Raw genomic sequence first — 26,882 nt, forward strand, 5'->3', positions numbered from 1 at the left:
CGAATTTGAAAACATAATATTTTTCCAATGGTTCGTGATACACAATGTACTATATGAACAAAATATAAATACTTATTAAACAAACAAACACCGAAACGAACGAAAGTGACCACAAATAAATCAGACGCTTAATAGGGAACAGTCATTATTTATCAGCTGAGGGAATAGGATAATTATTACTTCTTTAGTACCACCAGGATGCTTAAATCCAAAGGAAGTGAATATGATCACATTGTTATGGTTCATTATCCATAGTGTGTGTAAATTACAAAATGTTTTGCCTATCATTTTGATTACATAGACCCAATTGTTAGTTTGTATGCAGACACAAGTTCCAAATATAATTTAATTTTTTATCAAAAGTCAGGTACACAAGAAGTGAGTATAAAAATAACGCTTCTTAAAAATGAAACACATCGAATCATAGATATGATTCCAATGGCCATTCATCATGCCGACCATGCAAGACCCTCATGGGTGGTCAAGGTAGTAAAAAAACTAGTCTAAGATCGGTTATTTGTGTCTTTATTCTTTCTATATTTTATGTCGACATAGAATATATATGCCTTTTTTTAAAAAGAGATTGAAAGTTCCAAAGGCATATTCAAAACGCAAGAAAAACTTAACCCCATAAAAGAATGACGAAAAGACGAACTATCAAAAAAATAACTACAATGAAACTCTACCAAAAAGAACGGGGCTTGAACTCAGGCGTTCCAAAATTGTTTCTTCTCCACATATTGAAACCCTTTGTGTTGATCTTACATGTCAGTTATTAATTCTTATACGATTCTGCTACATCACTGACCATCGCAAATATGTTTAATACTGCGACATTCTGAATGTGTCGAAGCCTGTAATTCAGTGCTTGTCGTTGGTTACTGTTTATCATATATGTTATACGTTAATTGCTTTGTACTAAAATCAGGCTGTTGGTTTTTTGCTTTGAATTGTTCATGTCGGAGCCTTTTATATTTTCTATACGGTATGAGTTTGACTCGTTGTTTAACCCGTGCAGTGACGTTTATTTGTTTGATGGAAATTTGTCTCATTGGTAATCATACCAAACTTATCATTTCATATAGATATAATCATGAATTATCGAGACACAAAAGGAGGTCTTCCTTTTGTTATAAAGTGTTGAGGCTGCAATGAACTATTTCATAGTTGGTATATATCTATATAGGTCTAAAACGGGATGTTATCAACTATTGTTCAAATGCTTGATCCGGTTTGCTACAGGAATACATTTTCGAATTAGATATATTTAATGCAAATAACAATTTCCGGTTATGGTTCTAGCGGAAAACAATAAAAAAAATGAAGGTCAAAATAAAAATGAATTAATATTTCCTGATGGTTTTGATCTCTATCATACATTCAATTAATTATTGGAAAGAGGAAGTTGAAACTTTAACTTGATATATAGAGTAAGTGATAATGTAATATCATCTAACTTACCTCGTGTTTTGAATGTCATATTAGATTCTTTTTTTATATTGGTTATATCAATTTACACACCTAGTACTTACCTCAAATGAATTGACTTAGTTTTCTGATCTTTAAATGTTTCAATGGTAAAGCATATCTACCTGATCGCTAGAAATAACCATGCAAAGTGATGATTTGGAACTTTTGTAAATGCTGCTTTGCTCCTTTCATATTAATTTATGAAATATTAGGGTATAACAACAAAATGAATTATACATCCCTTGGTATTACTTTAATTTATTTTTAAGTTTTTAGAAGAGTAAGGATATGGGGTTTTCGTACATGACGTCCATAAAATCAGTATGTACACAGCAAATACACGAAAAAGTTTTAAAAAAAACAGCGCTTTTATTGATTGTTTCATCTCGAAATAACAGTAAGAGCATCAACGCGTAGCAAAAAAAATAAAACAAACGAGGTCACCTCATGCAAGTTGAATTTAAACGCATTGCCGTCATTTTTAAAATTCGGATTGCCTTGATTCTCCGCATGTATTTATATCACAAATGAGTGTGATTCTTTATCAGGGGGGCTGCTTTCAAGATTTTAAGTAAAAATGTTTCCCCTCAAGCAATGGCTTTAGAGTTCGGTATTTTTGTTATCTAAACCTATTCAACAAAGCAGTTAGGTGATGTGGGATGTAATTACTCTTTTCTTTCACACTTGTTCGATTTTCGATAACAATGATTTTTTTTAATAAACTACGTACTTGCTGCTGTTTTCCTCAAAGTAAATGTTTATGATATTCTTAGTAATCTTTTTAGTGGATGCATACATAATTGGATATAATAACTTTTAACAAAAGGTTTTACGACTGACAACCGGTCTACTTACATCTGCGTCATATAGTTTCTTCTAGATAGTTGTCTCATTGGCAATCAAACAAAATCAAAATCTATACGAAACGTCCAATGGTCGTATATTGCACGAATTCAGCACACATTTGGTGAAAAAAGTTGTCCTGATGAAAGTGAATTAAAACAACGTATCTTTCACTGTTTTTGTTTTTGTTTTTTAGTTGAATATATTTGTTTTGAATGCCATGATGTGTCACCGTGGAACCATTCTAGTTATACTAATCAGCGTATGCATATTAAGATTTAAAGGTAATTCAAAATCACCTTAACTGTATTTGATTCTATTTCCAATCTCCCTGTAACTTTAACACAATACTTCAATTTAACCTGGTACATTATGCCTGAGATATTCGTAGGAAAAGCAATAACATGTACAATTGAATGAACAATCATCTATTTATATTTGATTCTCCCAAATAAAGTGTCGGTTATGACCATAACTGATCTGTTCAGAACAATCTGTTTTCATCAGAATATACTTGCAACACTTCCATGGTATTAAGGGAGTACAAACAAAAAGTGTTTTGAAAACTGTAGTGTATACATACCATGCTCGTCTAAAAATCGCTGCAAGTTTAGATCAGTGTATGCCTATATTCGATCTATTGCAAGAAGGCATAAATGTTGTAATATTTATGAACTACCAGTTTTCAAAAGCTTTGAATTCTTCGAGAAATTTCTACCAAAGAAATATTCCTTCAGCTGCATTTGGCAAAACAGTTTGGAATTTTTCGTCCTAGTTCAATACCTTTTTGGCTTTGTACTTTATTTGACCTGTAAATTTGTTTTTATTCGATCGTCTTGAGAAGGCGAAACGCGCGTCTTGCATACAAAATTATAAGCCTGGTATTTTTGTCTTTATAGACAGAAACTTTGTAACAAAGTCATGTGTATACAATATATGTAGCATTCGTGTCCTTTACCATCGGAAAACTAAAAAAAAAAAAAAAAAAATACCACTGCTATTGCCGAATTAAATAATCACCCTACGTTTGGTATTACATTAAAGGCGATTTTAGTTAAGATCAATGCAAAAACAATATTAAATTAAAAAGCGAATTTCTTGTTGATGTTGTTTGGTGTGCAATGTAAGCTTCATGGTAATAATATCTGATTTACATATAGGAGATTCAAGTGATACAATATATGTCAAGGTCAACTCAACAGTCCTTTTCTTTTGTCCGTTATCGTCGGACACTGGAGCCATTATATGGCGTGGACCACCAGATTCAATGTTGTATGGAATAAACGAGAAAGTAAACGATGATCTTCAAAAAGATGATCGCGTAAAAATCGTAAAAGAAGAGACGACAAAACAATACAATTTGAAGTTTGAAAAGTTTTTTGAAAGCGACCAAGGTCTTTATAAATGTGATACCATTTTGGATGGGAAGACGACAGAGCATTCAATCATTACTAAGTTAGCTGGTAACGTATTATTATGATAACAAATCATTACTCAACAAAATTCAAGAACTGTTTTGTTTTATATTTTCACAAAATGATGACATTTCTATACATAATTATAACAATTATGAAATAAATGATATGCATATATATTACCCATTCTAAATAAGCTAAAATGTTTGGTTGAACCATTTTCAAGAGATTTATATAATTTGTTCTAGTGTTTGACTGTTGTACCACTATTCCAGATGCATGAGGTGGAGGTTTGTCGCTTACATACTTGTTTAATCCGTCCATGTTTGCTTGTGCCTAGTAAAGTACCTATAATTAAGTTGTTGTCGTTGGTTAATATTCGTCACATTTGTTTTTCGTTAATTGCTTTGTCATAAATCAGTCCATTGGTGTTCTTATCTAAATTGTTTTGTGTGTTGTCACATGAGAGTATCTTTTATTTCTAGCTGACTAAACAGTATGGGTTTTGCGATGTAGTTGGCCGAATTAAGACGTATAGTTGTTTACGTCTGTGTCATTTGGTAAACACAAGAACAAATTGTCAATCATACTATTTCTCTTTAGTGATATATAAGGTTTCATCAATGTATGCAATGCTTTGTTTTTGATAATGAGTAAAATTCAACCCACATACATACAGAAAGTATCAAAATATCGTTTGCAGAAATACCATCCAGCATTAAAATAGGCAGAGACAATAGTTTCGAAAGGATAATCGGATTTGAAGGTATGGCCATGGAAGTAAATTGTACCGTAATTGGAGGTTTACCAGCACCTACTTTGTCTTTACTACATCGAGGTAGAGTGGTGAATGTAACAAATAAAACAATGGTTCAGTATATATTTATACCTTCCAAAGATGACCATATGGACAATTTCACATGTATAGCAGACAACGGATTGTACAAACTTGAAACAACATTACCGCTCTTTGTAAAAGGTTTGGTTTTGTAACAATATTACAGTTTTGTTTCTATGTAATGATATGTGTCGTTTACCTTCTGCAGATTTGTTCAGTTGAAGAAGGAATAAACATTTAGAAAATTTTTCTTCCACATTTTGAAAAGTGTAATTAACTCGCATTAGTGTCCGTCTTCATAGCACTACCATGGTGTAATGTTATTGATATATATCTCTTACGACCGATCGAAGCGGTTTTGCCTCGAGATAATTGATTCGGTGTGACTTTAAGATAAAAACTTTTAAAAAACAAACATAATAAAAGTGTTGTTTCGGTTTTTTTATATGCTAAAGTGAGTGCATGAATGTGTTGTGATGAAGTAATACACAATGTCCATTCTTAAAATAAAATTTATTAAAGCTACATATCATTTCAAAATGCATAGCAATCTTTTCAAGTTGCTTGGTACTTGGACATGCATGACAACAAACATGTGCTACATCAATAGTTACATCATCCTATATCAATAAAACAAATGCTGATTTAATGTAAATAAATCAACGTTTGTCGTTTATTGCAGTGACACCGAAAGTCCGTGTGTATGCTGAACCGTCACCAAATGTTACAGAAAACAACAACGTGACGCTTCTGTGTTTAAATGACACAAGTACTCATCCTACATATCTTGTTTGGAAATTCAACCAACAAGTCATTGCTGGGGAAAGTCATGACCATTTTTCTTTGGTAAAAGTGCAGAGACAGCAAGCGGGACTTTATACTTGTGAAGTTACAAGCAGTGTAGGAACTGGTGAAGATAGCTTATATTTAATTGTAAAATGTGAGTTTTGAACTTCTCTTGAACGATAATAGTTCCACTATAACAATAAAGTTAACAATACAAAGTGAATTTAAAGAAAATATAATGAAATCAATATGATTGTCATAAAACGTGTTACTTGTTTTATTTCAAAATATTTTTGAAAATGTACGACATTAGCATTAAAAGCTAATAATTGAAAATCAAACAATTTGATTTTGCCCTTTTCCCTATTGAAAATATAATATTACTTATTGGTCTCTTTTGTTTATTAGATATGCCCACAGTAGCTGGTAATTTCACAAACTACAAGTATGAAGCAGAGCTCGGACAACCGATCAAAATAACATTGATCATTGATAGTTTTCAAAAGCCTGATATTTCATGGACTGTGCCTGCTGGAGGAAAATTGGGATATTGGACAGTTAGTGCTAAAACAGATCATTTATATTCTGTTTCAACTACAATCCTTCCAGAGGAAGAAAGTCACTTAGGAGAATATGAAATGAGAATTAGAAATGATGTAGGCAGTATCGATGTCATCATTGAACTTGTTTGTAAGAATTTAAATTATTACGGAACAAAGTAAAACCCTACGTCTTAATGATTTCGTGGGCCAACAGAAAATGAGAGGGGCATTATGATGCATTCACACAATTATACAATATAAAGTTGTAAAGTTTAGAATCTCTGTACATAATAAGAAATGAGTATAATCTTTATTTTTAAAATAACCGTAATGGACTGTTTGATTATGTTTTACACATTGAGTAAAAGAAAAACAAAAACAGCGCTTTTCTTCTATAATGAAACGCTGAGTGCTTTTCTAATTTCTATATATATGGATTATTTTCATCCTTTGAAGACTTGTCATAAAATTGAAAGTGTACTAAGAAATTATATAACTGTGCTCTTTGGTATGTTTTTACTTTATTTCAAGCAAAGCAATAATATATTATCAGCTGGAGTTGTCACTGTAGTACCACATGAAGCTGTTTGCAATACGTCAGAAAGTGTGAAACTGACATGTGTTAAAAAAGACAAACATTTACAAACAGAATGGACTGCTAAATGGATCCATCAGCTAAATCGAATTTTTATTCGATCACCCTCCTCAGAAGTGAATGGTAATATTTCCACTATGACAATAAAGTTCTGCGATTACAAAGATACTGGGACGTACGTCTGCGAATGGACCTCAGGCGAGAAAGTGTACAAATCAAGCGCAAAAGTAACAGTTTATGGTAAGAGCATGAAATTATTCTCTTTCTCAAATGCTTCGATGGTTGGTACATATACAAATGGCTTTGCATCCTATTGTGTTTTTATACTTTCATTTTTTTGCGTTTATCAAGGAATGCTGAATTTAGTAATATGTGTGGCAGGTGTCGAAAAATGCATACTGCAAGCATCTACTAGAAAATACATGGGGTGATCTGATGTCCACATATATTAGACTGACGCCGTGAGAAGGATGTTTTAAGTGGTAGCTCGTGTTATAACAATATGTTGAACGGAACATCCTCCTTTCGATTTATAATGTGGTATGATGTAATATAAAGTGGTTTGTGATTCCTGATACATAGCTTATGTATTAATTTAATGACATTCTGAAAAAGAAAACATATATTCTTTGCCCATAATTGAGAACTAATATGATTTGTAACAGACATTTCTTAATTTGGTGCATAACTAAGTATTATTTTGGAAACTAAAGTATAAACTCATTTAGTCAAATCAGACCTTAGGTTGCACTTTTCATGTCCTCTTAGATCATATAGCTCCTCAGGTCTTAAAAAGTAAAATAACAAAAAAAACTCTGGAAAAAGTACATCACTGACTTTCATTTATATTTACGTTCGTATGTTTCCTATGAAGGTAAAGGTAATTAAAGTACTGAAGTACTGAACATCGGATGACCGCAAGTTCTTGTGGATGATCCGACAAGCACTTGTCTCAGAAAAAAAATCACATCTCTATACCTGAAAGTGAGGTTAATGTACAGATATGACTTTTTTTCTGGGAGATGTTCGTGCGTAGACGATAAATTTATGACAGGGAATTCATCCTCACCGTAATGACTATTATATTGTAGTGATACAAATCACTATACTCTCTTTTATTGTTATATACTATATTAATACTTGTATATAACAGTTACATGTATATATAATGTTCATGCATTTGTATATCATACTATTCTACTATATTAATAGTAGTGCAGTGCAAGTGCATGGTGGACATGTCACTATACTGTAATAATTCAATTTTATTAATAGAATGATTTGTGTATAAAAATGTTTAATCATCCATGCAGAGTTATCGTTCCTTAAGATTACAAACGTTTTTGAGATATTCTTCCGCATGCGTGTGCATATATATATTAATGATTTTTCGCTTATATGTATATACACATAAAAAATATTTTAATAATATTAATTTATCTTCTTTAAAAAGTATGTGATGCGTATTCATTGAAGAAATAAATTTATAACAAGCGAATGTTAGTTTGCACTTGATGATATCTACGTTTTCATCATGTTTATAGATCGGTTAAAAGCCCAAAACAAATATTACGTAATAGAAATCTAGACAATAACAATACACTGGAAGATCCTCACGGTCATCCGCTGTAAAAAGTGTTCTTTTCATTTCAAAATGCTGAGTGTTCAGTGGGTAATCATTTGATAGCATTTTAAAAGTTTTTAGTTTGACACGAATCGGAATCGAACACACGGCACTATGATTGGCTTTCAATACGGAGCCTTGGCTCATACCAAACAGCAAGCTATAAAGGGCCCAAAAAATGTCTACATAAGGGTAAACAGTGGAACTCGAATGGAATCAATAGAAGGCAAAGTGAAATACGACGTTGAAGAGTATTCAAAATTCAAAAATTCAGAAATACTCTATCAAATCTAACATGATAGGTCATCGTTTCCTAGAAGTAGAGACTCCATAGTTTCGAATGATTTTGATAAACACTATATATTTAAACGCAAAAGAAAAAGAGTTATGTTGTAAATTCTTTAAAATTTGCCAGTTTATTCATGTATCTTATTAAAGCGAATATTTCTTTGCAGGTCTTCCGGTATTTTCGTTTACTGACATAGTTGTTTTGAACAAAACAAGTGTGAACCTTGATGTTTACTTTTATTCAAAACCTAAACCAATTCAAATAAAGTGGTTATTCAACAGTAAAACAATACAGCATCCTAGTACTTTACCTCTTACCAAACAATACGTCAATCTGACTATCTACAACAAATTGGTATCTGTTGAAGGATTTAAAGCATCCATGTTGTTAAGAACGGCATCAAATTCCTCCGATTTTGTTTACACTTGTTCAATACGAAATCATTTCGGTATAATAGAAGCAAACTTTCAAGAAAGGGAAGTTTCAGATGCTATTCTCATTTGGGAAAATAAAACAAAAGCAGGAAATAATAACGAGGGTTTGTATACCTTACACTTATGACATTTTTTTGACATTGTATACAGATACTTTAGTTTTAAACAAAACAAAATTAAAAAGTTCTCTTTCCCTTTTGGTTGCAATTATTTAAAATCATGTATTATGATTTTTATCATTGATATTTTTTTTCCTTGTTATACTGTATGTTCTTTTCGTATTATTATTAAAACATATTAAAATTAATATTATGGTATTGATATCACATTTTATGCGAAACTGAAACTACAGCACGAACGTTAAACATTATTTTCCTTATTTTTTGTCTATTTTTGAAAAGGGGATAACATTACAAACCATCGCAGGACCAAGCAGACAAAAACTGTAATGCAAAGGCATCTTGATTAAACATAATAGCTGTTAAGCTTTTTTATCTTATGAAATGAAAAGCCATCTACAACTTTCTTCCTTTACTGGGAAAACAGGTCTTGTCTATAAGATTAATATTCACCAAAACTGAACAATGCATAATTTTTATTGTATGAATATATTTAAAAACATACTACAAACAAGCTATTTGAAGCAATATCAATTATGTAGATTTGAACATATGCATTCTTTTCTCTGTATGCGACACCTATACAAGAACTGCTTCATTTCATCTGTGTTTTATTGTATTTGTAGTTAAAAGTCGTCTCGATTATGCTTATGGAACGGTTGGTGTTTTTCTTGGTCTTACGATTATTGTTGTATTTATAGTGGTAGTATATCGAGCGCAGCTGATGAAGAGAGTATCACAAGATAAGTATAAGTTTTAAACAGTGTTTCTTCCCACAGAATGAGTTTAGAGTATAACAAGGCATAGTAGGCTTGCAATGCATATAAATATACTGCGATATTTAACTGGACAGGTACAATATTACTACACACCAAAGAGACGCCCAAAGTATTGATTTTATCATCTTTTCACCTTTAATCTAAATCTATTGCTTTCTGTACTGAGAGTAAAGGTTAAGATATCAAATACACTTGTAAAATTAATTCAATATTGATGCGTCCGTTTACAAGCAGGATTAACTCGTATCCGTTGCATATAAATAAGATTAAACTAATGTCTTGGTATATTGATAAACACCAGCGACAATGCATGGCACGAAAATCATCTCCAGATCAATTGAAAGTCTTCATAAAGCATACAAGTTGGCTATAATTCTGAAACTTTAAAAAAGAAATCAAACAGCTTCATTATTATAAAACTTCACATTTAACACGTATAAACACAAGTACATTTGTACAGCGTCTGGCGTATAATTAAGTCTGGTATCAATGAAGATTTTAGTTTAATTTAGACAAATACCCTATTCAGACTTAGTTTAGAAGTATATATCTAAATAAAATAGTTACACCATTTATACAAATCTCTCCTGTAATACATTTGTGCAACCAAATGTGTTGTTAAGTCGTTTTCCTATTTACATGAGACTTAACTTTAAATTGCTAACTTTAGATTACACTAATATAGCTGATACAAATTATTTCAAAGATTTTATGATTTTCACCTTCAAGCTAAAGACAAAAATAAACACCATGCATCGCAAACAACAAAGCACGTCTATAATCATCAATTTTGGAGATTGAATTTAATAGCATGCCTTATATGAAAATGTTTTGAGTTTTTTTGGGGGGTAAATCCTAATTGCTTTTTTACTAGCTATATTAGATTATAACAAAAGCAACATAGTTCAAAAACTCCCAATACCGTAACATTACCTGAAGTTAAATACATGAAACTGCATGATAGGTTTAGTAATACTCTAAGACGGGTCTGTGTCATCACAGCTGGCAGTGGATCACCATTTCCAACCACTATTATCCGTACCTTAGTCTGTATTTTTCTTATAAGGTTGCAAATCGTTCGAGGAATGCTAACCTTTTTATACATGTTGAAAATGTTTTATTGGACGCAGTTTTTAAAACATACCATACCGAAAGACAACAGTTCAAACGCATGTTTTGGTATTCCAAAGTTCTGTTGTTGGGCAATCGCTGTAAAGCTTAATATAGTTTCGTGAAGAGTTTTCTGGACAAGACACTATTAGTTACACAGTGTACAATTGTCCTAATACGAGAATTTATCGGGTCAGTAAAATTCATATCGGGTGAGGCGAAGCCAAACCCGATATGAATTTTATTGACCCGATAAATTTCGTATTAGGACAATTGAACACTGTGTAACGAATTTATCCTGATTTTGTTATATTACATATTATTATATTGAAATTAAATTTTAGAACAACATCAACAAATATATTTTAGATATTTAATCTAAAACTATGAAAAATAAAAAAAATATTATGATTAAAGCAACTCATTTTTTTTATTAGGTCAATGGTATAAGGGAGATAATTTCAATTGACGTAATAAATAAGGGAGATAATTCCAATTGACGTGATAAAAAATTGTACTGAAATTTATTAGGACAATATCAGCCAATCAAATTGCGAGAAATTACTCTAAATCAGGATAAATACGCGAACACATACCGGTATTTTAAACTTACACTGTAGATCAGTACCACACTAGATTACTCTGAGTTCTCGAGAGAACAATCTATGTTGTAGCCTCAGCTTTGAAATTTCCATCATCTTTAAAATGCAATTTGTTGTTAGTTCCTTTGTATAACTATTATACTCAACACTGGTATTTGTCCAAAAAGTCAGATAATTTTCTACGTAAGAAAATGTATAAACCAAGTCAGCGCCGACATGACAGTTGTTTTCCATTATTTTGTTGTGTTTGAGTAGGAATATATACAGTATATATGCTGTTCCTTGATTCTGTCATTTGTAAACAGACTTTCCGTTTAGAATTTACCTTGGCGTTTGGTGTTTTTGTTTTTTAAATTATTAGTAAATATCAAGCTTTGTTAACTTCAGCTTAGGTTCTGCTGTCGTGTTGGTTTGGTTTGGTTTTGATGCTAATATTTATTGCGTTTCAAGATACTGGTCATATGCAAGTGGGTCAGATGCCCCTAAGCGATTGAATAAAATGTTTCATGTGTCTCGGGTAATCTTTACAAAAGTCAGACATTTTTTTTTTGTAATATGCTTAATGGACTTTAGTGCAAAAATCATAAAATTTTAAAGGCATGAGTTAGGCAGCAACCATTTAATTTTTTTTGGGGGGGGCTATGTATTTTTTTGGAAAAAATGTTTGTTTCGAAGTTTTTGGATAAAATATGTAATGCTAAAATTGAAAGAAAAAAAATGCCAAAAAAAAAATCGATTGATTTTTCGCCTTCGGCGACAAAATATTTGTTCGAAAAAAAAAACCCACCCCCTGAAAATCAAATGTTGCTGCCTTAAATTTCTTACCTGTCTGTATCTACATAAGTTTAAGAGCAGATAACAAAGAAAGTTACTCAAACACAAAAAAATAAATACAAAGTTTTGTCATCAACTTGGCAGCGCAATATCGTATTTTCAAATTGTTCGTTTTGTGCTATTGTTTTATAAGTAAACAGTCAAATCAAAGACATTTATCTAATTATGCATTTTTGTTCTCCACATGTTAGGTATGTTCCGCCCCAAGCTTTAGCCTCGGTAGATACCACTGGGCAAAGGTATTGTATTGTTTTAATTCATGTGTATAATAAAGAAATTATATCATCTCAGATATCAGTTTTCTCTGTTGTAAATTAATAAGATAACTTGTTTAAATGGGTCATGGTAAGCCATTGTAAATTACTTTATCTGAATTTTCCCCTTATAAATGTTTAGTTATAGTTTTATATCTTAACAGCATAAAGTGTGTCATAAATTCACTATATAATTTAATATTTATCGAATGAATATGTACATGATAGCACTTGTATTTAATCAGATACATAATATCCCGTATCATTGTACAATTATGTATGAAAAATGAGTGCACAGTCTTCAATCCAGTAACGTTAGAAAGGATATAGAGCAGTGGGGTTGCTGTTGGGTTAGGGTTTTAAGTAGCTCCTTTCATACTCAATGTTTCAATCTTTTCAAACTCTTAGTTTGCCATTTACTACTATCCAGGGGTGGATCCAGCCATTTTTAGGGGTGATAGCAACCCAGCACAAAGCGGAGTTCCAACTATAAGTATGTCCCCGTTCAAATGCATTGATCGTCAAAAACGGGGTTCTAACCCCCGGACCAAACCTGGATCTCCCACTGCTATGCTATCGGCACGTTGTGTGGAATATATCCCCGAATGGCATGTTGTTCGATCTTCTCGTCGGTAGTATATTGCATGTCAAACAAAGGTGACTGTACAGTAGTTACATTATAAAAATCAGAATGCAGCGACTTGTTAAATAATAAAATGGATCATAGTTTATCCATGAAAATAATGAATAAGATATCTTTCACTTTCATTTTTTAGTCAAGAAATTGTAACAGACGAAGTATTACAACAAGAACCAGACGATGAAAACAGGTAACATGTCAAAAGATTTTCCGAAGAAAAAAACACTGGTATAAATTTAGTCGTATGTCAAGCATCTTACTTGATGATTGAGTTTTTCTTCAATGGTCATAAATAATGAATCAGAAAGGACAGAATCTGCTCTGAATTTATGTCACAACTTTTATAAGAAAATCCTTTTATTATTACAAAAATGTATATAGTTTCACAAGCTTCTAGAACACCCAAAAAAAAAAAATTTACGCAATAAAATTGAGAATGGAAAAGGGGAATGTGTCAAAGAGACAACAACTCGCAAGTATACACTATACCATACATGTATAAACCCATCTATGACTATACGTTGGCTGGTTCCCTTGCAACAAACGAGTAGCCGAGACACCTGTCAGAGCCAAACAGGTAAAGGATAGGGAATCATTCTAACACTCTAATGGGCAACCATATAGTACTCTTGATTATGAAGAATTACATTCTACTGTTTTATATGGATGTATGTTGCACGTACTTTCACATTCTGAGTCGAAAACCTATTTCAACTCTTTCCTGTTTATTGGACTTCCTTAATTGAAATCCGGTTCCTTTGTTGGACAAAATGATAAAATGCATTTTTAAAACTCATTTAAACAGAAGGAATAACTATTGTATTGTTTTGTACGATAAATTAATGACTATAATTGCTATCAAAGTTTTAAAATATATTCATTTCAGCTTGCAACACATTTCTATTTATGAAGACATTCAGAGCATACAAAGTCAAGTATACCGCGACGATACAGAAAATGAAAATGAACGTGTTGATACATCAAGATCTGGTAGTGATACGTCTTCAGAGAGACCATATTTAGAACTTGAACCTCCCAATACGTATGAGGATCTGGAGAAATCTGATCGAGTTGAAATGCAGACATATAGCCAATAAAACTATAATTGTATACATAAAAGTAGAAACAATTTACACAATTAACATATTGTTTACTCATATTTGAACATTGTATGAAAATAAAATTAACTAGCATATTACAGAGCATTATGTACACAATCTTAGTCAAAAACCTTTAATTTGATGAGCTTTAAATTTCTGAAGAAGGTTAATGAAAGTCATGCAGCTATTTTTTTCTCTTGAATTGACTCACATTTTGTTCTCCGGGGACCTTGCATGCCATGATATATCGCGTATTGGTTATAATTTCAAAGGCGGTAAGAAACCTGCATTTTGTTTTATCCCTGTCATATGTTTGATAGTTGGCGGTAGCGACCAAAGTATGAAACCTGCATTTTGTTTTATCCCTGTCATATGTTTGATAGTTGGCGGTAGCGACCAAGTATGAAACCTGCATTTTGTTTTATCCCTGTCATATGTTTGATAGTTGGCGGTAGCGACCAAGTATGAAACCTGCATTTTGTTTTATCCTAGCTGTCATATTTTTTATAGTTGGCGGTAGCGACCAAGTATGAAACCTGCATTTTGTTTTATCCTAGCTGCGGTAGCGACCAAGTATGAAACCTGCATTTTGTTTTATCCCTTTCATATGTTTGATAGTTGGCGGTAGCGACCAAGTATGAAACAGAATGTTTTTATACACACGTTTCTGGAATAACCTGCATCCTATGTACAAAAGGGTTACAAAGAACATAACCAAAAGTACCTTAACAACACTGCTAAAATTGTTCAAGGTCTACTTTGATTAGTATAATTATAATATTTATTAACTGAAAACTTATGACAAAATGTATCAATAAGATTGATTGATTGTTGGTTGCTGAACGTCCAGTGGCAAAGTGGCAAATATTTCATGCATTTTCAGGACAACAATGTATCATTTAGACCACAAGACATGAACGAACCACTGGCCTTCTAGCGGATGATACCATTGGGAACGATAGTACACCATGGCTACTTAGCGGATGATACCCTCGGTGACTGATTGTCTAATATGGCTCCAAAACGGATGTTTACCTTGCATTGCGGACTGATACTCCAGTAGTAGCTTTACCTTTTTCAATCTTTAAAATAGTCATTTCGGAACAAAATATATTTTTGTTAAAACCTTTTTATCAAAACTTAACTATGTTTATGTACATCATACTTGTATTCAAATTCAACACAACTAAATTATTTTAGCATTTATAGTTTATCAAAACTGTTAATTAACTTGATACATGTATGTATTCCACTGTGAAAAAAAAGGTTTGGTATCTTAAATATGATTATGTAGCAATGAATGGGGATGTGATAAACAGTTGAATTTTATTACAAAATGTATTTTTCTTAAATACAAAAACAGGATTTATAGACCCGATGTTTTTTCTCTTGATAAAACCCCTTTCGTCATCTTAATTGTCAATATTGTAAGCGGATCATCCGTTGACAAGCCGGAGGTCCGCGTCAAGTATTAGACTTATATTTAAGAGACTAACATATCTTACTAGGCAAGCTGAGGAAAGTAAGGTCCATATTGCAGCTGTTTCTTATTAATATATATTGTAAGTACGTAATTTAAAATTGTTTAATTTGAATTTACACTAGCATTTTTATGTGTTTTTTTTTTTGTCCTATGCATGTGAAATGTGCCAAACTTGTCAAATATAATTAAACAAATGTCTTCCAATGAGTATATTTAGGACATTTAAAAAAAAATTTATTGTAATTTTTCACACAAATTATGAAAGTTCTATTAAATATCATCATTCGTGTTCAGAAGGTACTGAATTGTTATAAATTGGTATAACATGTTTGAATTATATATAAATGTCTTGTATTTTTACATCATATAATCCTACAAACTTTCGATTTTGAGAAAACAAAATAGCAAAATTTCCAAAATCGCCTCAATTTTAGATCATTTCATAAAAGTTGATATATGAGTACAACACACTTGCTGTAAAAGATATTCTGTGACACAATTTCTTATATCAAGATGATAGTGTGAATTAAAACATATTGTATTTTAACACTGTGGCATCACAAATGTTATTTCTACACATGCAGATCATCCCAGTCAATTATATACTATTTTTCAGTTTAGAAGGAATTGAAGAATTTCTATGAATTTGATGATTAAACAGTATACAATTATACATAATATTTCTTTCAAACTTAAAGAAGAAAAAAACACGATCAAAACTGTCATTATTAAACACATAGCAAATGTAAAATTTCTATTCAAATCATATGTTTCTAAACGTATGGGCGGGGCATTCATAATGGGTGAAAGAGTAGTTGCATCCGAAATTAAATTTCAAAAGGTGAACAAGCGGTTATCTATGATAAGTTCGTTATAAACATTTACCCATAGACACGGTGTTTAGCATGTGGTCTTCAACAGTTACTTATTTTTCACATAGTTCAATCCAAAACAAAAAATTAATCTATTTTATGATATAAACTGTAATTTTTTAATAAATATATAAAAAAAATCCAATTGTACTATAACATGAATTTAAAAGACTGTTGTTCAATTTTTATGAAAAGATAACTCTAAATGAGGCGGTATTAGAAGTTTCGCTATGCTTTTCGCAAAATCGAAAATTCGTAGGCCTGGATTGAGTAAAAATGCAAGACATATTTCAAACACGACAATTATGTCACATGTGTAAAATATGAGTAGCACGCATACTATTTACAACAGCTGTAGCTGACTGTTAGGCAATGGAATATTTTCTTTCAAAATATATGAAGTAGCTCTCGTTCCGATATAGCATCTTTTGTTATAAGGCGGTGTAAAGCAACGAATAATTTATCAATCATTCCCGAAAACACCTCGGATTGCAGGTCACTTATATTGAGATGTGGTATATTTTAAAGTTTATTTGTAACTATAATTTAAAATATTATACTTTTTGTCGAATTTTCAGGTGGAGAAAACGGATTTTTCTGTATATTTTGACATTACTTTTTTCAAATAAAATGTCTAGCAAAATAAAATTCAATACATACGTAGGTAAACGAATAATTTAGAATTTGTAATTCATTGTTAAAAAGTACACTTACTAACGGTATGCATATCCTGTTTTGTCAACTATTAAATTACAGAGATGTAAATAAACCAGATTTTTAATTGGTGAAAAAGCTCGATTATTAAAATATATATTATTCTGGTTAAAAAAATATAACTCACAAATACATTAAGCCAACTGGGATACATGTGCGGATCAAGATACATGCACGTCATATAAAAGGGGGGTTCTTATCACATGTCCCCATACAAAGGCATTAGTTGTCAAACAAAAAGAGGGGTTCCAACCACAAGAACACCTGTCCTGGATCCGCCAATGGGACAGAAGTTAGTCTTGTGAAATTTTTCATTGGTATTAAACGCCACTTTCAGTACTATTTTCTTGGTGGAGGAACCACCGACCTTCGATAGAAAACTAACGTTACAATTCTAGGAAATTAAGATTGAAGTCGAGCCAATCACAGTTGATAGTAATGACTTAAAATATAAAATGAAATATTTTATTTTTAGGAACTTTTTTCCAGTCAAGATAAAATGTCGGCCGCATGGGATAGTTATATAGATAATTTGATTGAACGCTCTAAATCGAATGCAGACAAGGCTTGTATCATAGGACTAGATGGTTCAAAATGGACAACAGATGGCCATAAGAATGCTCTTAAGATTACTGCAAAGGAAGCTGTTAATATTGGAAAAGTGCTAAAATCTGGCGATTTCTCTTCACTTTCGAGTAGCGGAGTAGTCGTTGCAGGAATCAAATATCAATTTTTAAGAGAAATGGATAAAAAAGTAGTCCTTGCTAAAAAGAAAGACAATGGTGGACTTACATTACAAAGTTCTAAATCAGGTATAGTGATTGGCCATACAAAGGAAGGAGGTTCACAAGGCATTGTCAACGAATCGGTTTCTAAAATAGCAGAATACCTGGAATCTGTAGGCAGATAAACTAATGAATTCTTTAAAGTTATCTACGCAACATTACAAACTGTTCTTATTGGAAGTTGGGAAATGTTATAAAAGAGGTGCATAAGTGACTTCGATATTCTAGTTCTATTTATTACATAAATAAAATATACATGATAACTTTATTCATAGTTTCTCTTGCTAAATGAAGTCGTCGCTTTGAACAAGCATGCAGAAATTAAACGCTACCCTGCTTCAGGTGCAGCTGGTTTTGGGGTTTTCTATGTCAGATGAAATTTCGATTTAAAAACTAGTAACTTAAGGTTACACTGCAATGCAAAAGAATATGGAAGTATGGAAATGTGGTGTAAACGCAAACACAGAAGTCAGAAGGTTTCAAAGCAAAATAACGTCATCATTTGATGTAAAAAAAAAAAAAAAAAAAAAAAAGGTTACAGAATGTATCTACCTCATTCATATATATCTCGGATTTCTTGTCCGGGTTTGGATTTATTTCTTATTCCGGTTTTGTATTTCTGCTCTTCAATGTTTGTATAAGGTTTTGGACTTTCAAATACGTTGACTTCGAGTATCATTGGGGATACAATTATAAAACACACATCTGATGCATCTCTTTCAGTAATACTGGCACCGTTTATGTTATTATACATGTAACTATCTACTATAGAAGCTATTATCTCTCTACGCAAGAAAATGCAATTTATATTTTACTTGGTAGCACTTTTTACATAAGAGAAAATTGTCCAATTGATTTTAACAATTGTCAACCTTTCAATGCAAATTGCCTTAAAACATGGGTGTGATAATTTAATTTTATAAAATGAAAGAATGAACAGTTAACTTTTCTAATTTTTTTTTTGTGGAAAAAAACGTGTACATTTCCCAAAGTTATCTTTTTCAATTTTTTGTAAACAAAGAGCTATCATGTTTAATGTATTTCTTATAGGCAAATAATTTAGCTTTTACAGTGCTTTACCAAAAATGTCGGACATGGATATTTGGTTAGAAAGGGGCACAAAACAGCTAGGACCATATTTGGGTTGGCCTTACCAGAAACATATCATTAAAGTTTTCTGTTAGAAGGTTCAACAATTAAAATGATTGAATTTTAACATTAAAATCGTTTCCGTTGAGGTTGAAAAAAAATCAAATTTTTTTCTAATCTGCTACACGCTCATTTTCATACTTACATACAAAGTGAGTATTCAACAATTTATTTTAGATAAGCAATTGACTTAGCACTAAAAATCTACTTATCATTATATATTAAACATCAAAGAAAGAATTGTTTGATTAGAGGAAAGTTTATGATTACCCTTTTATTTATGTATTATCAAAATTTTCTTTTCTTTACAATCTTTGAGTTTATTATATCTAGAACATAATGAGACAATGTAACTAAAGTAATATAAGAAGAATGCTATCACGCATTTATTTTTTAAAAAGAAATGAGTTTAGAATTTTCAATTGTAACATTATTTTTTGTGTGTTTCTGGTACAATCCTTTCGTTTGGATTTTACACTAATAAAATTTCTCATCTGATCCTGATTCATCTTTTTTTTTTTTTTTTATATAAAATTCCGACTGAATTTGATCATCAGTGTAATTACTGGCTCATACATTGTTAACCCTTGACCCTATATTTATATGATACACGACTAAATTTACCGTAAAATTAAATCATATATATACGTTTTTATTGATTTGTATCGATCGGTGATACCTGTAATATAAAAAAAGGCAGGTTTTTTTTCAGATATCATCAGTGGTCCATGAACGTGATAAATGCATAAATGAACACTCAAATTCCCTTCTGTGTCCCTCAAATAGTCAAATGGCGGTATCCTGTATTTGTATGTTTTAACTCCTTTTGTGTACAAGTGAAGGTTAAAAATATATATCAAATATACGTATAAGATAACATGAATTAACCTTTTATCTTTTACAAAAATACTGAAAAAATATTTAAATTTAAAATTGCAAACAAACAGGATATTTCATCAATTATTCGTTGCGTCGGATATAAAAGAATTTAAATCTCCGGTTTTATTTGAACAAATCATTCAACCGATACGGCCAGCAAATCGTATTAAACTTGAACTTCCGTCTCACATGTGTAGTTAGGTAGGGTTGGTGTGTACACGTATCTGTCCATCTTGAAACGCAGTTTTTGACCAATTTGGTAAGTTTATAGCTACATTCAGGTAAATTGTTTATTTATAATTACAATGTCATAACTAATATTCTTATTTACACATAGTGAAGTGTGTCAAATGTGTGAATATGTGTCGGATCAATAATTATTTGTCATCGATGAACACATTGTCAAGGCAAACCCGGAAATGTTTGTGATGAAACCTAGAAATAAATAGAATTATTACCAACAATAATAACAGTATGTGTGTTGAATTATAATGTAATGTTGACCGATAATAATGAGGGGAAAGTGGAGCATGCTTTGCTCCATTTAATGAACCTGTGCATGAAGCATTCTCGGGTCATTGGACTTTGTCTAGTATTATATAATTTTAAATATCAATATGGCTGAACTGGAGTTTAAATATCCTCCAGACTGTCCTTAATTCGTTTACTTTAGTATATACATGTATGTAGGTATTGAGTGTAAAGTCGATTTCTCATACGGACATTCGTGAATATTCGAAAGGAAGTGAAAAGGGAGAAAACTATGTGAATATTTTATCGAGATCGAGGAAATATTTTAACATAAACTAGGTGGAAACCTAATACACGGATAAAGATAAATATTTCTTCCTGTCCCAACAATACATTTGTTTTCCGTGTGTAAGGGCTTGTATTATTATTCGTTTTCGCACAGATTACAGACTCCTCCCTCCAAAATACATGTTCATGTGAATACCAAAAGCTGTCAACTTTACACTCTTAAACTGATCAAACAAAACCGTTTCAATCTTAGTACTAGAACTAACAAAAGTTGACAAAAAAGAACCCTTGGCAAATTACTGTGGTACGTTCTTTGAGGTAGGATGATATGTGTAATTCTATTAATTGAATCTGCTTTTAAATGCATGTGTTTTGATACAAATACAGGTCCTGACATTGTCCCACATTGTCTTTTGTTTATGGTTTTACATGTATTTCAATTATATTTCAGTTTGATTATGTACATTGGCGGATTCAGTGAACAGACCTCCCCCTTTTTTCTTCGGAAATTGAATAAAATCATGTAAAAACATCTCACCTCTCTGTTCCCCCCATTTTTGCAACAACAAGAATTACATCCAAGTCTGTATAAGTTGGAACTTATCAATGGTATATTCAGGGGGCCAGGATTGGAACCCCCATTATTGAAGATCTCATCTTTTGAACCCTTTTGAATGGACTTGTGTGGTAAGAACCCCCTTTTAAAATGACTGGACCAGACTCTGACAAAAGCTGTTATTGTTTGATTCATTTCTAGTTTATGTCAAGTGTAATTTTATTTTGTTAATTCGAACAATGTCAGTGCGCCTGTGTCCACTCCTGTCCACGAAACTAAATCAATCGGTGTTATTTAAACTGGAATGAACAAGTGGTTTCTTCAAAAAGGTATTTTGTCTTGTCTATTTTTTGCGTAAGGAACGACCATTCAATTTTGGTTGCAGTTGGGATTTATATTTTTTTCCTAAAAAAAAATATTTTGATCCCTAATTTGTTAAAAAAAAAATCTGGTCAAGCAGATGACATTAAAAAAATATATTGAATTCAGAGTTTCCCCATGCATGGCATACCTTATAGTGTTAAAACTTTTCTGACTTTTCTAACCCCCTTGATATTATATAGTTGCTCCCTGAAACTGTCAGGATATTACATTGATCAGGTTGATATTACTTGACCATACACTGCACGACTATACTAAACCTCATGCGTAACGATTCGCGTGGGAGTTTTTAATCTGGTCTGTGACAATTTTATTTCCATGATTACCGGGCTTCCGACGTAAACTTTCCGATATTATTTTGTGGTCATGCGGCGGAAAAGTGAATGTTCAGGAAGATATTAGGGGTGTCCAGTTGTGTCCTTACAATTAAGAATCTTCAGTATATAAAAAAAAAAATTTCTTCAAATGTTGAAGATATTTTGTTTCTTGTGGTTACGTTTGTCGTTCAGGAGTTATGCCGCTTGGTTGCATTAAAATTGATATGAATAAACCAAATGTAACGCTATACAGCCTCTTATCTGGTTGATATTTCTCGTTACATGTCAGTTTGTCAAAAACATATTTGTTATCGATGATTAAATCAAGTCATATCCGCCGGATTATGTTGATGATCCAGTGGTACATGCAACATGTATACCATTCAACATTTGTTAGGGATGTGGGTTTATATAGTTATATGCAGTAACAACATGAACAAGGATACGAATAAGTTAATTGGGGGACTATATATAAGCTAGCACACACTGTTACCACAACAAAACCCATTTACGTGCTAAAAAGATAAATTGTTGGGCAAAAAAAATGAATTAAATGTTTCATAATATATACAAGTGTACTCATTGGTTTACATTGTTCATGCTAATATTTTTTGTGTCATTAAAAATAATATATATACACTGATCTATACTGACAAAAGAAAACAAATCATTATCTCTCCAAACGTTTGGATGGGGAAAAAGGGAGGCGACTCATGTTTCTTACCTAGTACGTGCTCTTTGCCAAGGAAAATACCTGGTTGAATCAAAACCAGTTTTACATGGACGTAATTTAAAAAAAAAAGTTGATTTATATTTGACAAGTGGTATTTGACCTTGACATCAATTTCATGGTTCTATCAGTGTGACCTTCAAACAACGTGTTATTAATTTATATGAACATGCAAATATTACTAGTATATAAACAGGTGTTGTTTTGTGAAGAATGCAATTGTTTTAAACGTAACTTTGATTATATGAAGATGATTACGTTTTCGATAATCGTGCCTACCCTAGAGTTTTTTTTTTTGTTTTTTTTTTTTTTGCTTTTGGGACACACAGTGACAAAAACTTTTAAAATCAGACACTGTCTTCTTTGTAGACTTCGAAATTATAAAATGTCGGGTCTCTTCAAGGGGTCACAGTGGAGAGGTTAAAAAAATACATCGTTATTTTCAGTATATAAAGTATATTACAAAACATAGTTCTCTCGCGTTAGGTGATTTATGATGTTAATGCCATAGGCTTAGTTTGGATGTAATTTAAGTTATTGACCTCCAAAACATTTGACCCTGAGCGTACCCGTTAAAATTTTTTCAATTAGTTTACAGTGCACTATTTAATATTGTCGAACGTTAAGCATGTTAAGTGCTAATGACCCATACTTAATCGTTGGTCCTTGTGTGACATTACTTTCGCATTTAGGTCCAATAAGGTTAAGTAAACTATTATATCTGTTTACGGTTACACTTCATAAAGATTTATTTAGATTTTTGTCAAGTACTGTTCACTTTGGATTGTTGTACCAGACACGGTGTACATTGAACTCCACCTTAAACCAATTTGTTTGTTGTGGACACATATCTAGACAAAAAGACTTTTTTTATTTGTAAAACATGCATTTGTATTTGACCATGCACCATGTGCTTTATATTAATAATGCTGATCACCAAAATATACAAGTGACATTGTAAGATAAAAAAAAATTATTTATTTTTTCAGAACCACTCACCAAAACAGCAAAATGTCATGGGATAGTTATATAGATAATTTGATCGCTCATACAAAAGATAGCACTGGGAGTGCGAATGCAGACAAGGCTTGTATTATTGGCCTTGATGGTTCAAAATGGACAACAGATGCGGCACCAGCGGCTATCAAGATAACAGCTGCAGAGGCTGCCACTATTGGAAAAGCTTTTAAAAGTAAAGATTTTTCACCATTTATGTCGAGTGGAGTCACTGTGGAAGGAATAAAATACCAATTTTTAAGAGAAGAAGATAATAAATTAGTCTTAGCGAAAAAGAAAGACCTAGGTGCACTAACTCTACAAACTTCCAAAACAGGTGTGGTAATTGGTCATACCAAAGAGGGAGGTCAACAAGGCAATACGAACAAAGGAGTTGCAACAATAGCTGAATATCTAGAATCCTTAAACATGTAGAACAGTCGTCAACAAGTTACTGACAATAATCTATGCATCTATGCACATTATATTTCCTAAAAACTAAGCAATGTTTCTATTGAGGTCCACATTATACTTTAATATCTCTGCTTTACATTATACAATTAATAAAACATACATCTGACAATTATATTTGAATAGTCTTGAAAAGTAAAACTGCTTATGCTAGATTAAAACAAATTAACATGAGTTTATTCCAATTTCGTAATTGTTTCCGTTTATCAAAGGTTGTTAGGGAATTGCAGTGAAATGTATTTGTCTCTCTTTTAAGCTCACCTGATAATTTCCCAACACTTGGCATTCATCCTCTGTCATCGTCATCGTCGTCGTCCATTGAATTTTACGTAAATCTCTGAAATTACTTGGTTAATTTTAACAAAATTTCATCAGCATTGGAGCTCTTGTATCTAACTTTAAAATGTATCAAATGACCCCACCTGCCAACCAACATGACTAAAATACGAACATAGGGTAAATACAAGTTGTCTATTATCTTAATAACAACAATATATAGGGAAAATCTGACGAATCAGTTGTCTTGTAGGAGTTTTTTGTTTACCTTAAATGACGATTTTACCCTTCTTTGTGTTTTGTTAGATAATAGAGAAACTGTCAACATATAAAAAGTAAAACAAAAAAAACATTGAAGCCGAGAAAATTCAAATGGCAAAATCATTAGCTCAAACACATCAGACGAATGGATAATAACTGTCATATTCCTGACATGGTACAGACATTTTCATATGTAGAAAATGGTGGAACCTGGTTTTACAGCTAGATAAACATAAATTATCAGCAATAAAAAAATCAACAAAAAAGAGAAATTGTCATGAATTAAATTCTATTGAACAATGTTTGATAGAGTTCATTGCTGAAATGCACATATACTAAAGTGAGATGCATGTTATTAATAGAGCCTCTTGGTTAATTTATTTCATGAGATTGTCATGTTCTTCAAAGTCTTGGGTTATCTCGTAATAACACAATCGCCTCATATGAAAGATGCTGCTGGTTTGATCCTAAGCCAAACCACAGCAAAAACTAAAAAAATGAGGTCTTACTACTCCTCTAATTAATCTGGTTGTATTTAGTAATAAGAGCAAAGTCTGGTCTTCTCAAAAGTCGGAATAATGAATCAATCCAGGCAGTGTTAAATCTTGTTTTGTGGACCTTATCTTCTGAAAAAGTGCTTTTATTCGTCTCTTCGCTCAGAGCAGAGGTAATTTTCCTATCCTAACATAGTATTATCCCGACATGCATGTAATATTTGCCGCTTGAATATAAGACTAATTCAGCACCATCATCATCATTGAAGATGTTGGTCAGAAGTTTTTAAAATTAACAAGTTGAATTCCATTCTAATACTTTTATCATGTTTATCAAAAAAATATATTTTGAGGAATTGTTATTCATAATTTTTTTTAAAGTTATTTTATATTTTGATAGTTTAGAATAAACTTTTCCCACATAACAAATTAGTTAGAATTCCACAAAGTTTGCCAACCTTCTGTGGGAGATTAGGATTTTTAATAACAATTTCTCTAAGTTAACATTGTTTAATATTCGACAAATTTTGACCATGGTGTAACTCTTTCAGGTGAGAATAAAAATTAACAAAATTAACAATAGTTGATATGGCGGTCTTTTTCCATCAATATTCAAAGAAATAGTTTACTTTTTTCAATGACTTTCTCATACATTATTTTTACCTAGTTTCAAGTAATCTTGGCCATGTAGCAAAGGAAATCACTGGAACCTAAGTCATGACGACGAGGTGCTCACACTGGTCTATTCGTAGGTGAGCCTTAACAAGAATAAGCTTATATATCATAGAATAAGTCCCTCCCCCCAAAAAATAATAGAATAAACTTAAAATACGTATTTTTCTATTTTGGTATCCTCGAAAATTACTATGAAGGAGGAAGGTCCGCCAATACTTGTGACATTTTATTTTGTTTATCTTCATCTTGTTGAAGGTTCACCAGAAGGAATAGACATATATGGTCGTGTGTACCCCACAAAATGTGACGTTGGTGTAAGCTTTGGGTATTCATAATTTGGTTACATGTTAGAAAATACACAAATATGGTGTAGAACTCATACATGTACTAGTAAAACACATTTTAATGCATGATACTCTGAATTATATGAAAGAAGCAAGGCTTTTACAAAAAATCCCTTGTGTGAGATAAAATCAGAGGTAGTTGACCATACCTCTTTATAAAGAATACTGGCATGTCACCGTACGGCCTTCAACAATGAGCAAAGCCCATACCGCATAGTCAGCTATAAAAGGCCCCGAAATGACAGTGTAAAATAATTCAAACTAGAAAACTAACGGCCTTTTTATGTAGTACAGTACACATTTTTTTCGTTGGTTACCCTTTGAGTTTGAGAGTTACCTTTTATCCAATTGTCTTACATGATAATCAGATTAGAGCAATCTGATGGACCTAAAAAGTAGGTTGATTGAAAGTCTAGTATAAGCATTTAGACCTATTTACTAAACTCTGATTCAAACCTCAGTGACA

General features: G+C 31.9%; 1 protein-coding gene and 2 long non-coding RNA genes across 5 annotated transcripts; all 3 read left to right on the forward strand.

Moving 5' to 3' along the window:
* Positions 1 to 2,509: 2,509 nt before the first annotated feature.
* Positions 2,510 to 4,701, forward strand: LOC143081611 (uncharacterized). Its single transcript, XR_012979988.1, has 3 exons — positions 2,510 to 2,597; positions 3,474 to 3,776; positions 4,432 to 4,701. It is a non-coding gene; the product is annotated as an uncharacterized LOC143081611 (long non-coding RNA).
* Positions 4,702 to 5,331: 630 nt separating this feature from the next.
* Positions 5,332 to 14,372, forward strand: LOC143082681 (neural cell adhesion molecule 1-like). Of its 3 annotated transcripts, XM_076258490.1 has the most exons (8): positions 5,332 to 5,506; positions 5,761 to 6,042; positions 6,448 to 6,729; positions 8,569 to 8,940; positions 9,582 to 9,698; positions 12,465 to 12,519; positions 13,311 to 13,364; positions 14,061 to 14,372. In XM_076258490.1, the coding sequence occupies exons 2-8, from the start codon at positions 5,763 to 5,765 to the stop codon at positions 14,269 to 14,271; spliced, it is 1,371 nt and encodes a 456-aa protein (XP_076114605.1). In that variant the 5' UTR covers positions 5,332 to 5,506; positions 5,761 to 5,762; the 3' UTR covers positions 14,272 to 14,372. The 3 variants fall into 3 exon arrangements, with proteins under 3 accessions (XP_076114605.1, XP_076114606.1, XP_076114607.1); XM_076258491.1 differs by lacking the exons at positions 5,332 to 5,506; positions 5,761 to 6,042 and having other exon boundaries at positions 6,376 to 6,729; XM_076258492.1 differs by lacking the exons at positions 5,332 to 5,506; positions 5,761 to 6,042; positions 6,448 to 6,729; positions 8,569 to 8,940; positions 9,582 to 9,698 and having other exon boundaries at positions 12,183 to 12,519.
* A 5,723-nt stretch (positions 14,373 to 20,095) lies between these two features.
* Positions 20,096 to 24,481, forward strand: LOC143082682 (uncharacterized). Its single transcript, XR_012980439.1, has 2 exons — positions 20,096 to 20,415; positions 23,889 to 24,481. It is a non-coding gene; the product is annotated as an uncharacterized LOC143082682 (long non-coding RNA).
* Positions 24,482 to 26,882: the final 2,401 nt, after the last annotated feature.

This window comes from Mytilus galloprovincialis, chromosome 7, assembly GCF_965363235.1.
Source record: "Mytilus galloprovincialis chromosome 7, xbMytGall1.hap1.1, whole genome shotgun sequence".
In the NCBI taxonomy this organism is placed as follows: domain Eukaryota; kingdom Metazoa; phylum Mollusca; class Bivalvia; order Mytilida; family Mytilidae; genus Mytilus; species Mytilus galloprovincialis.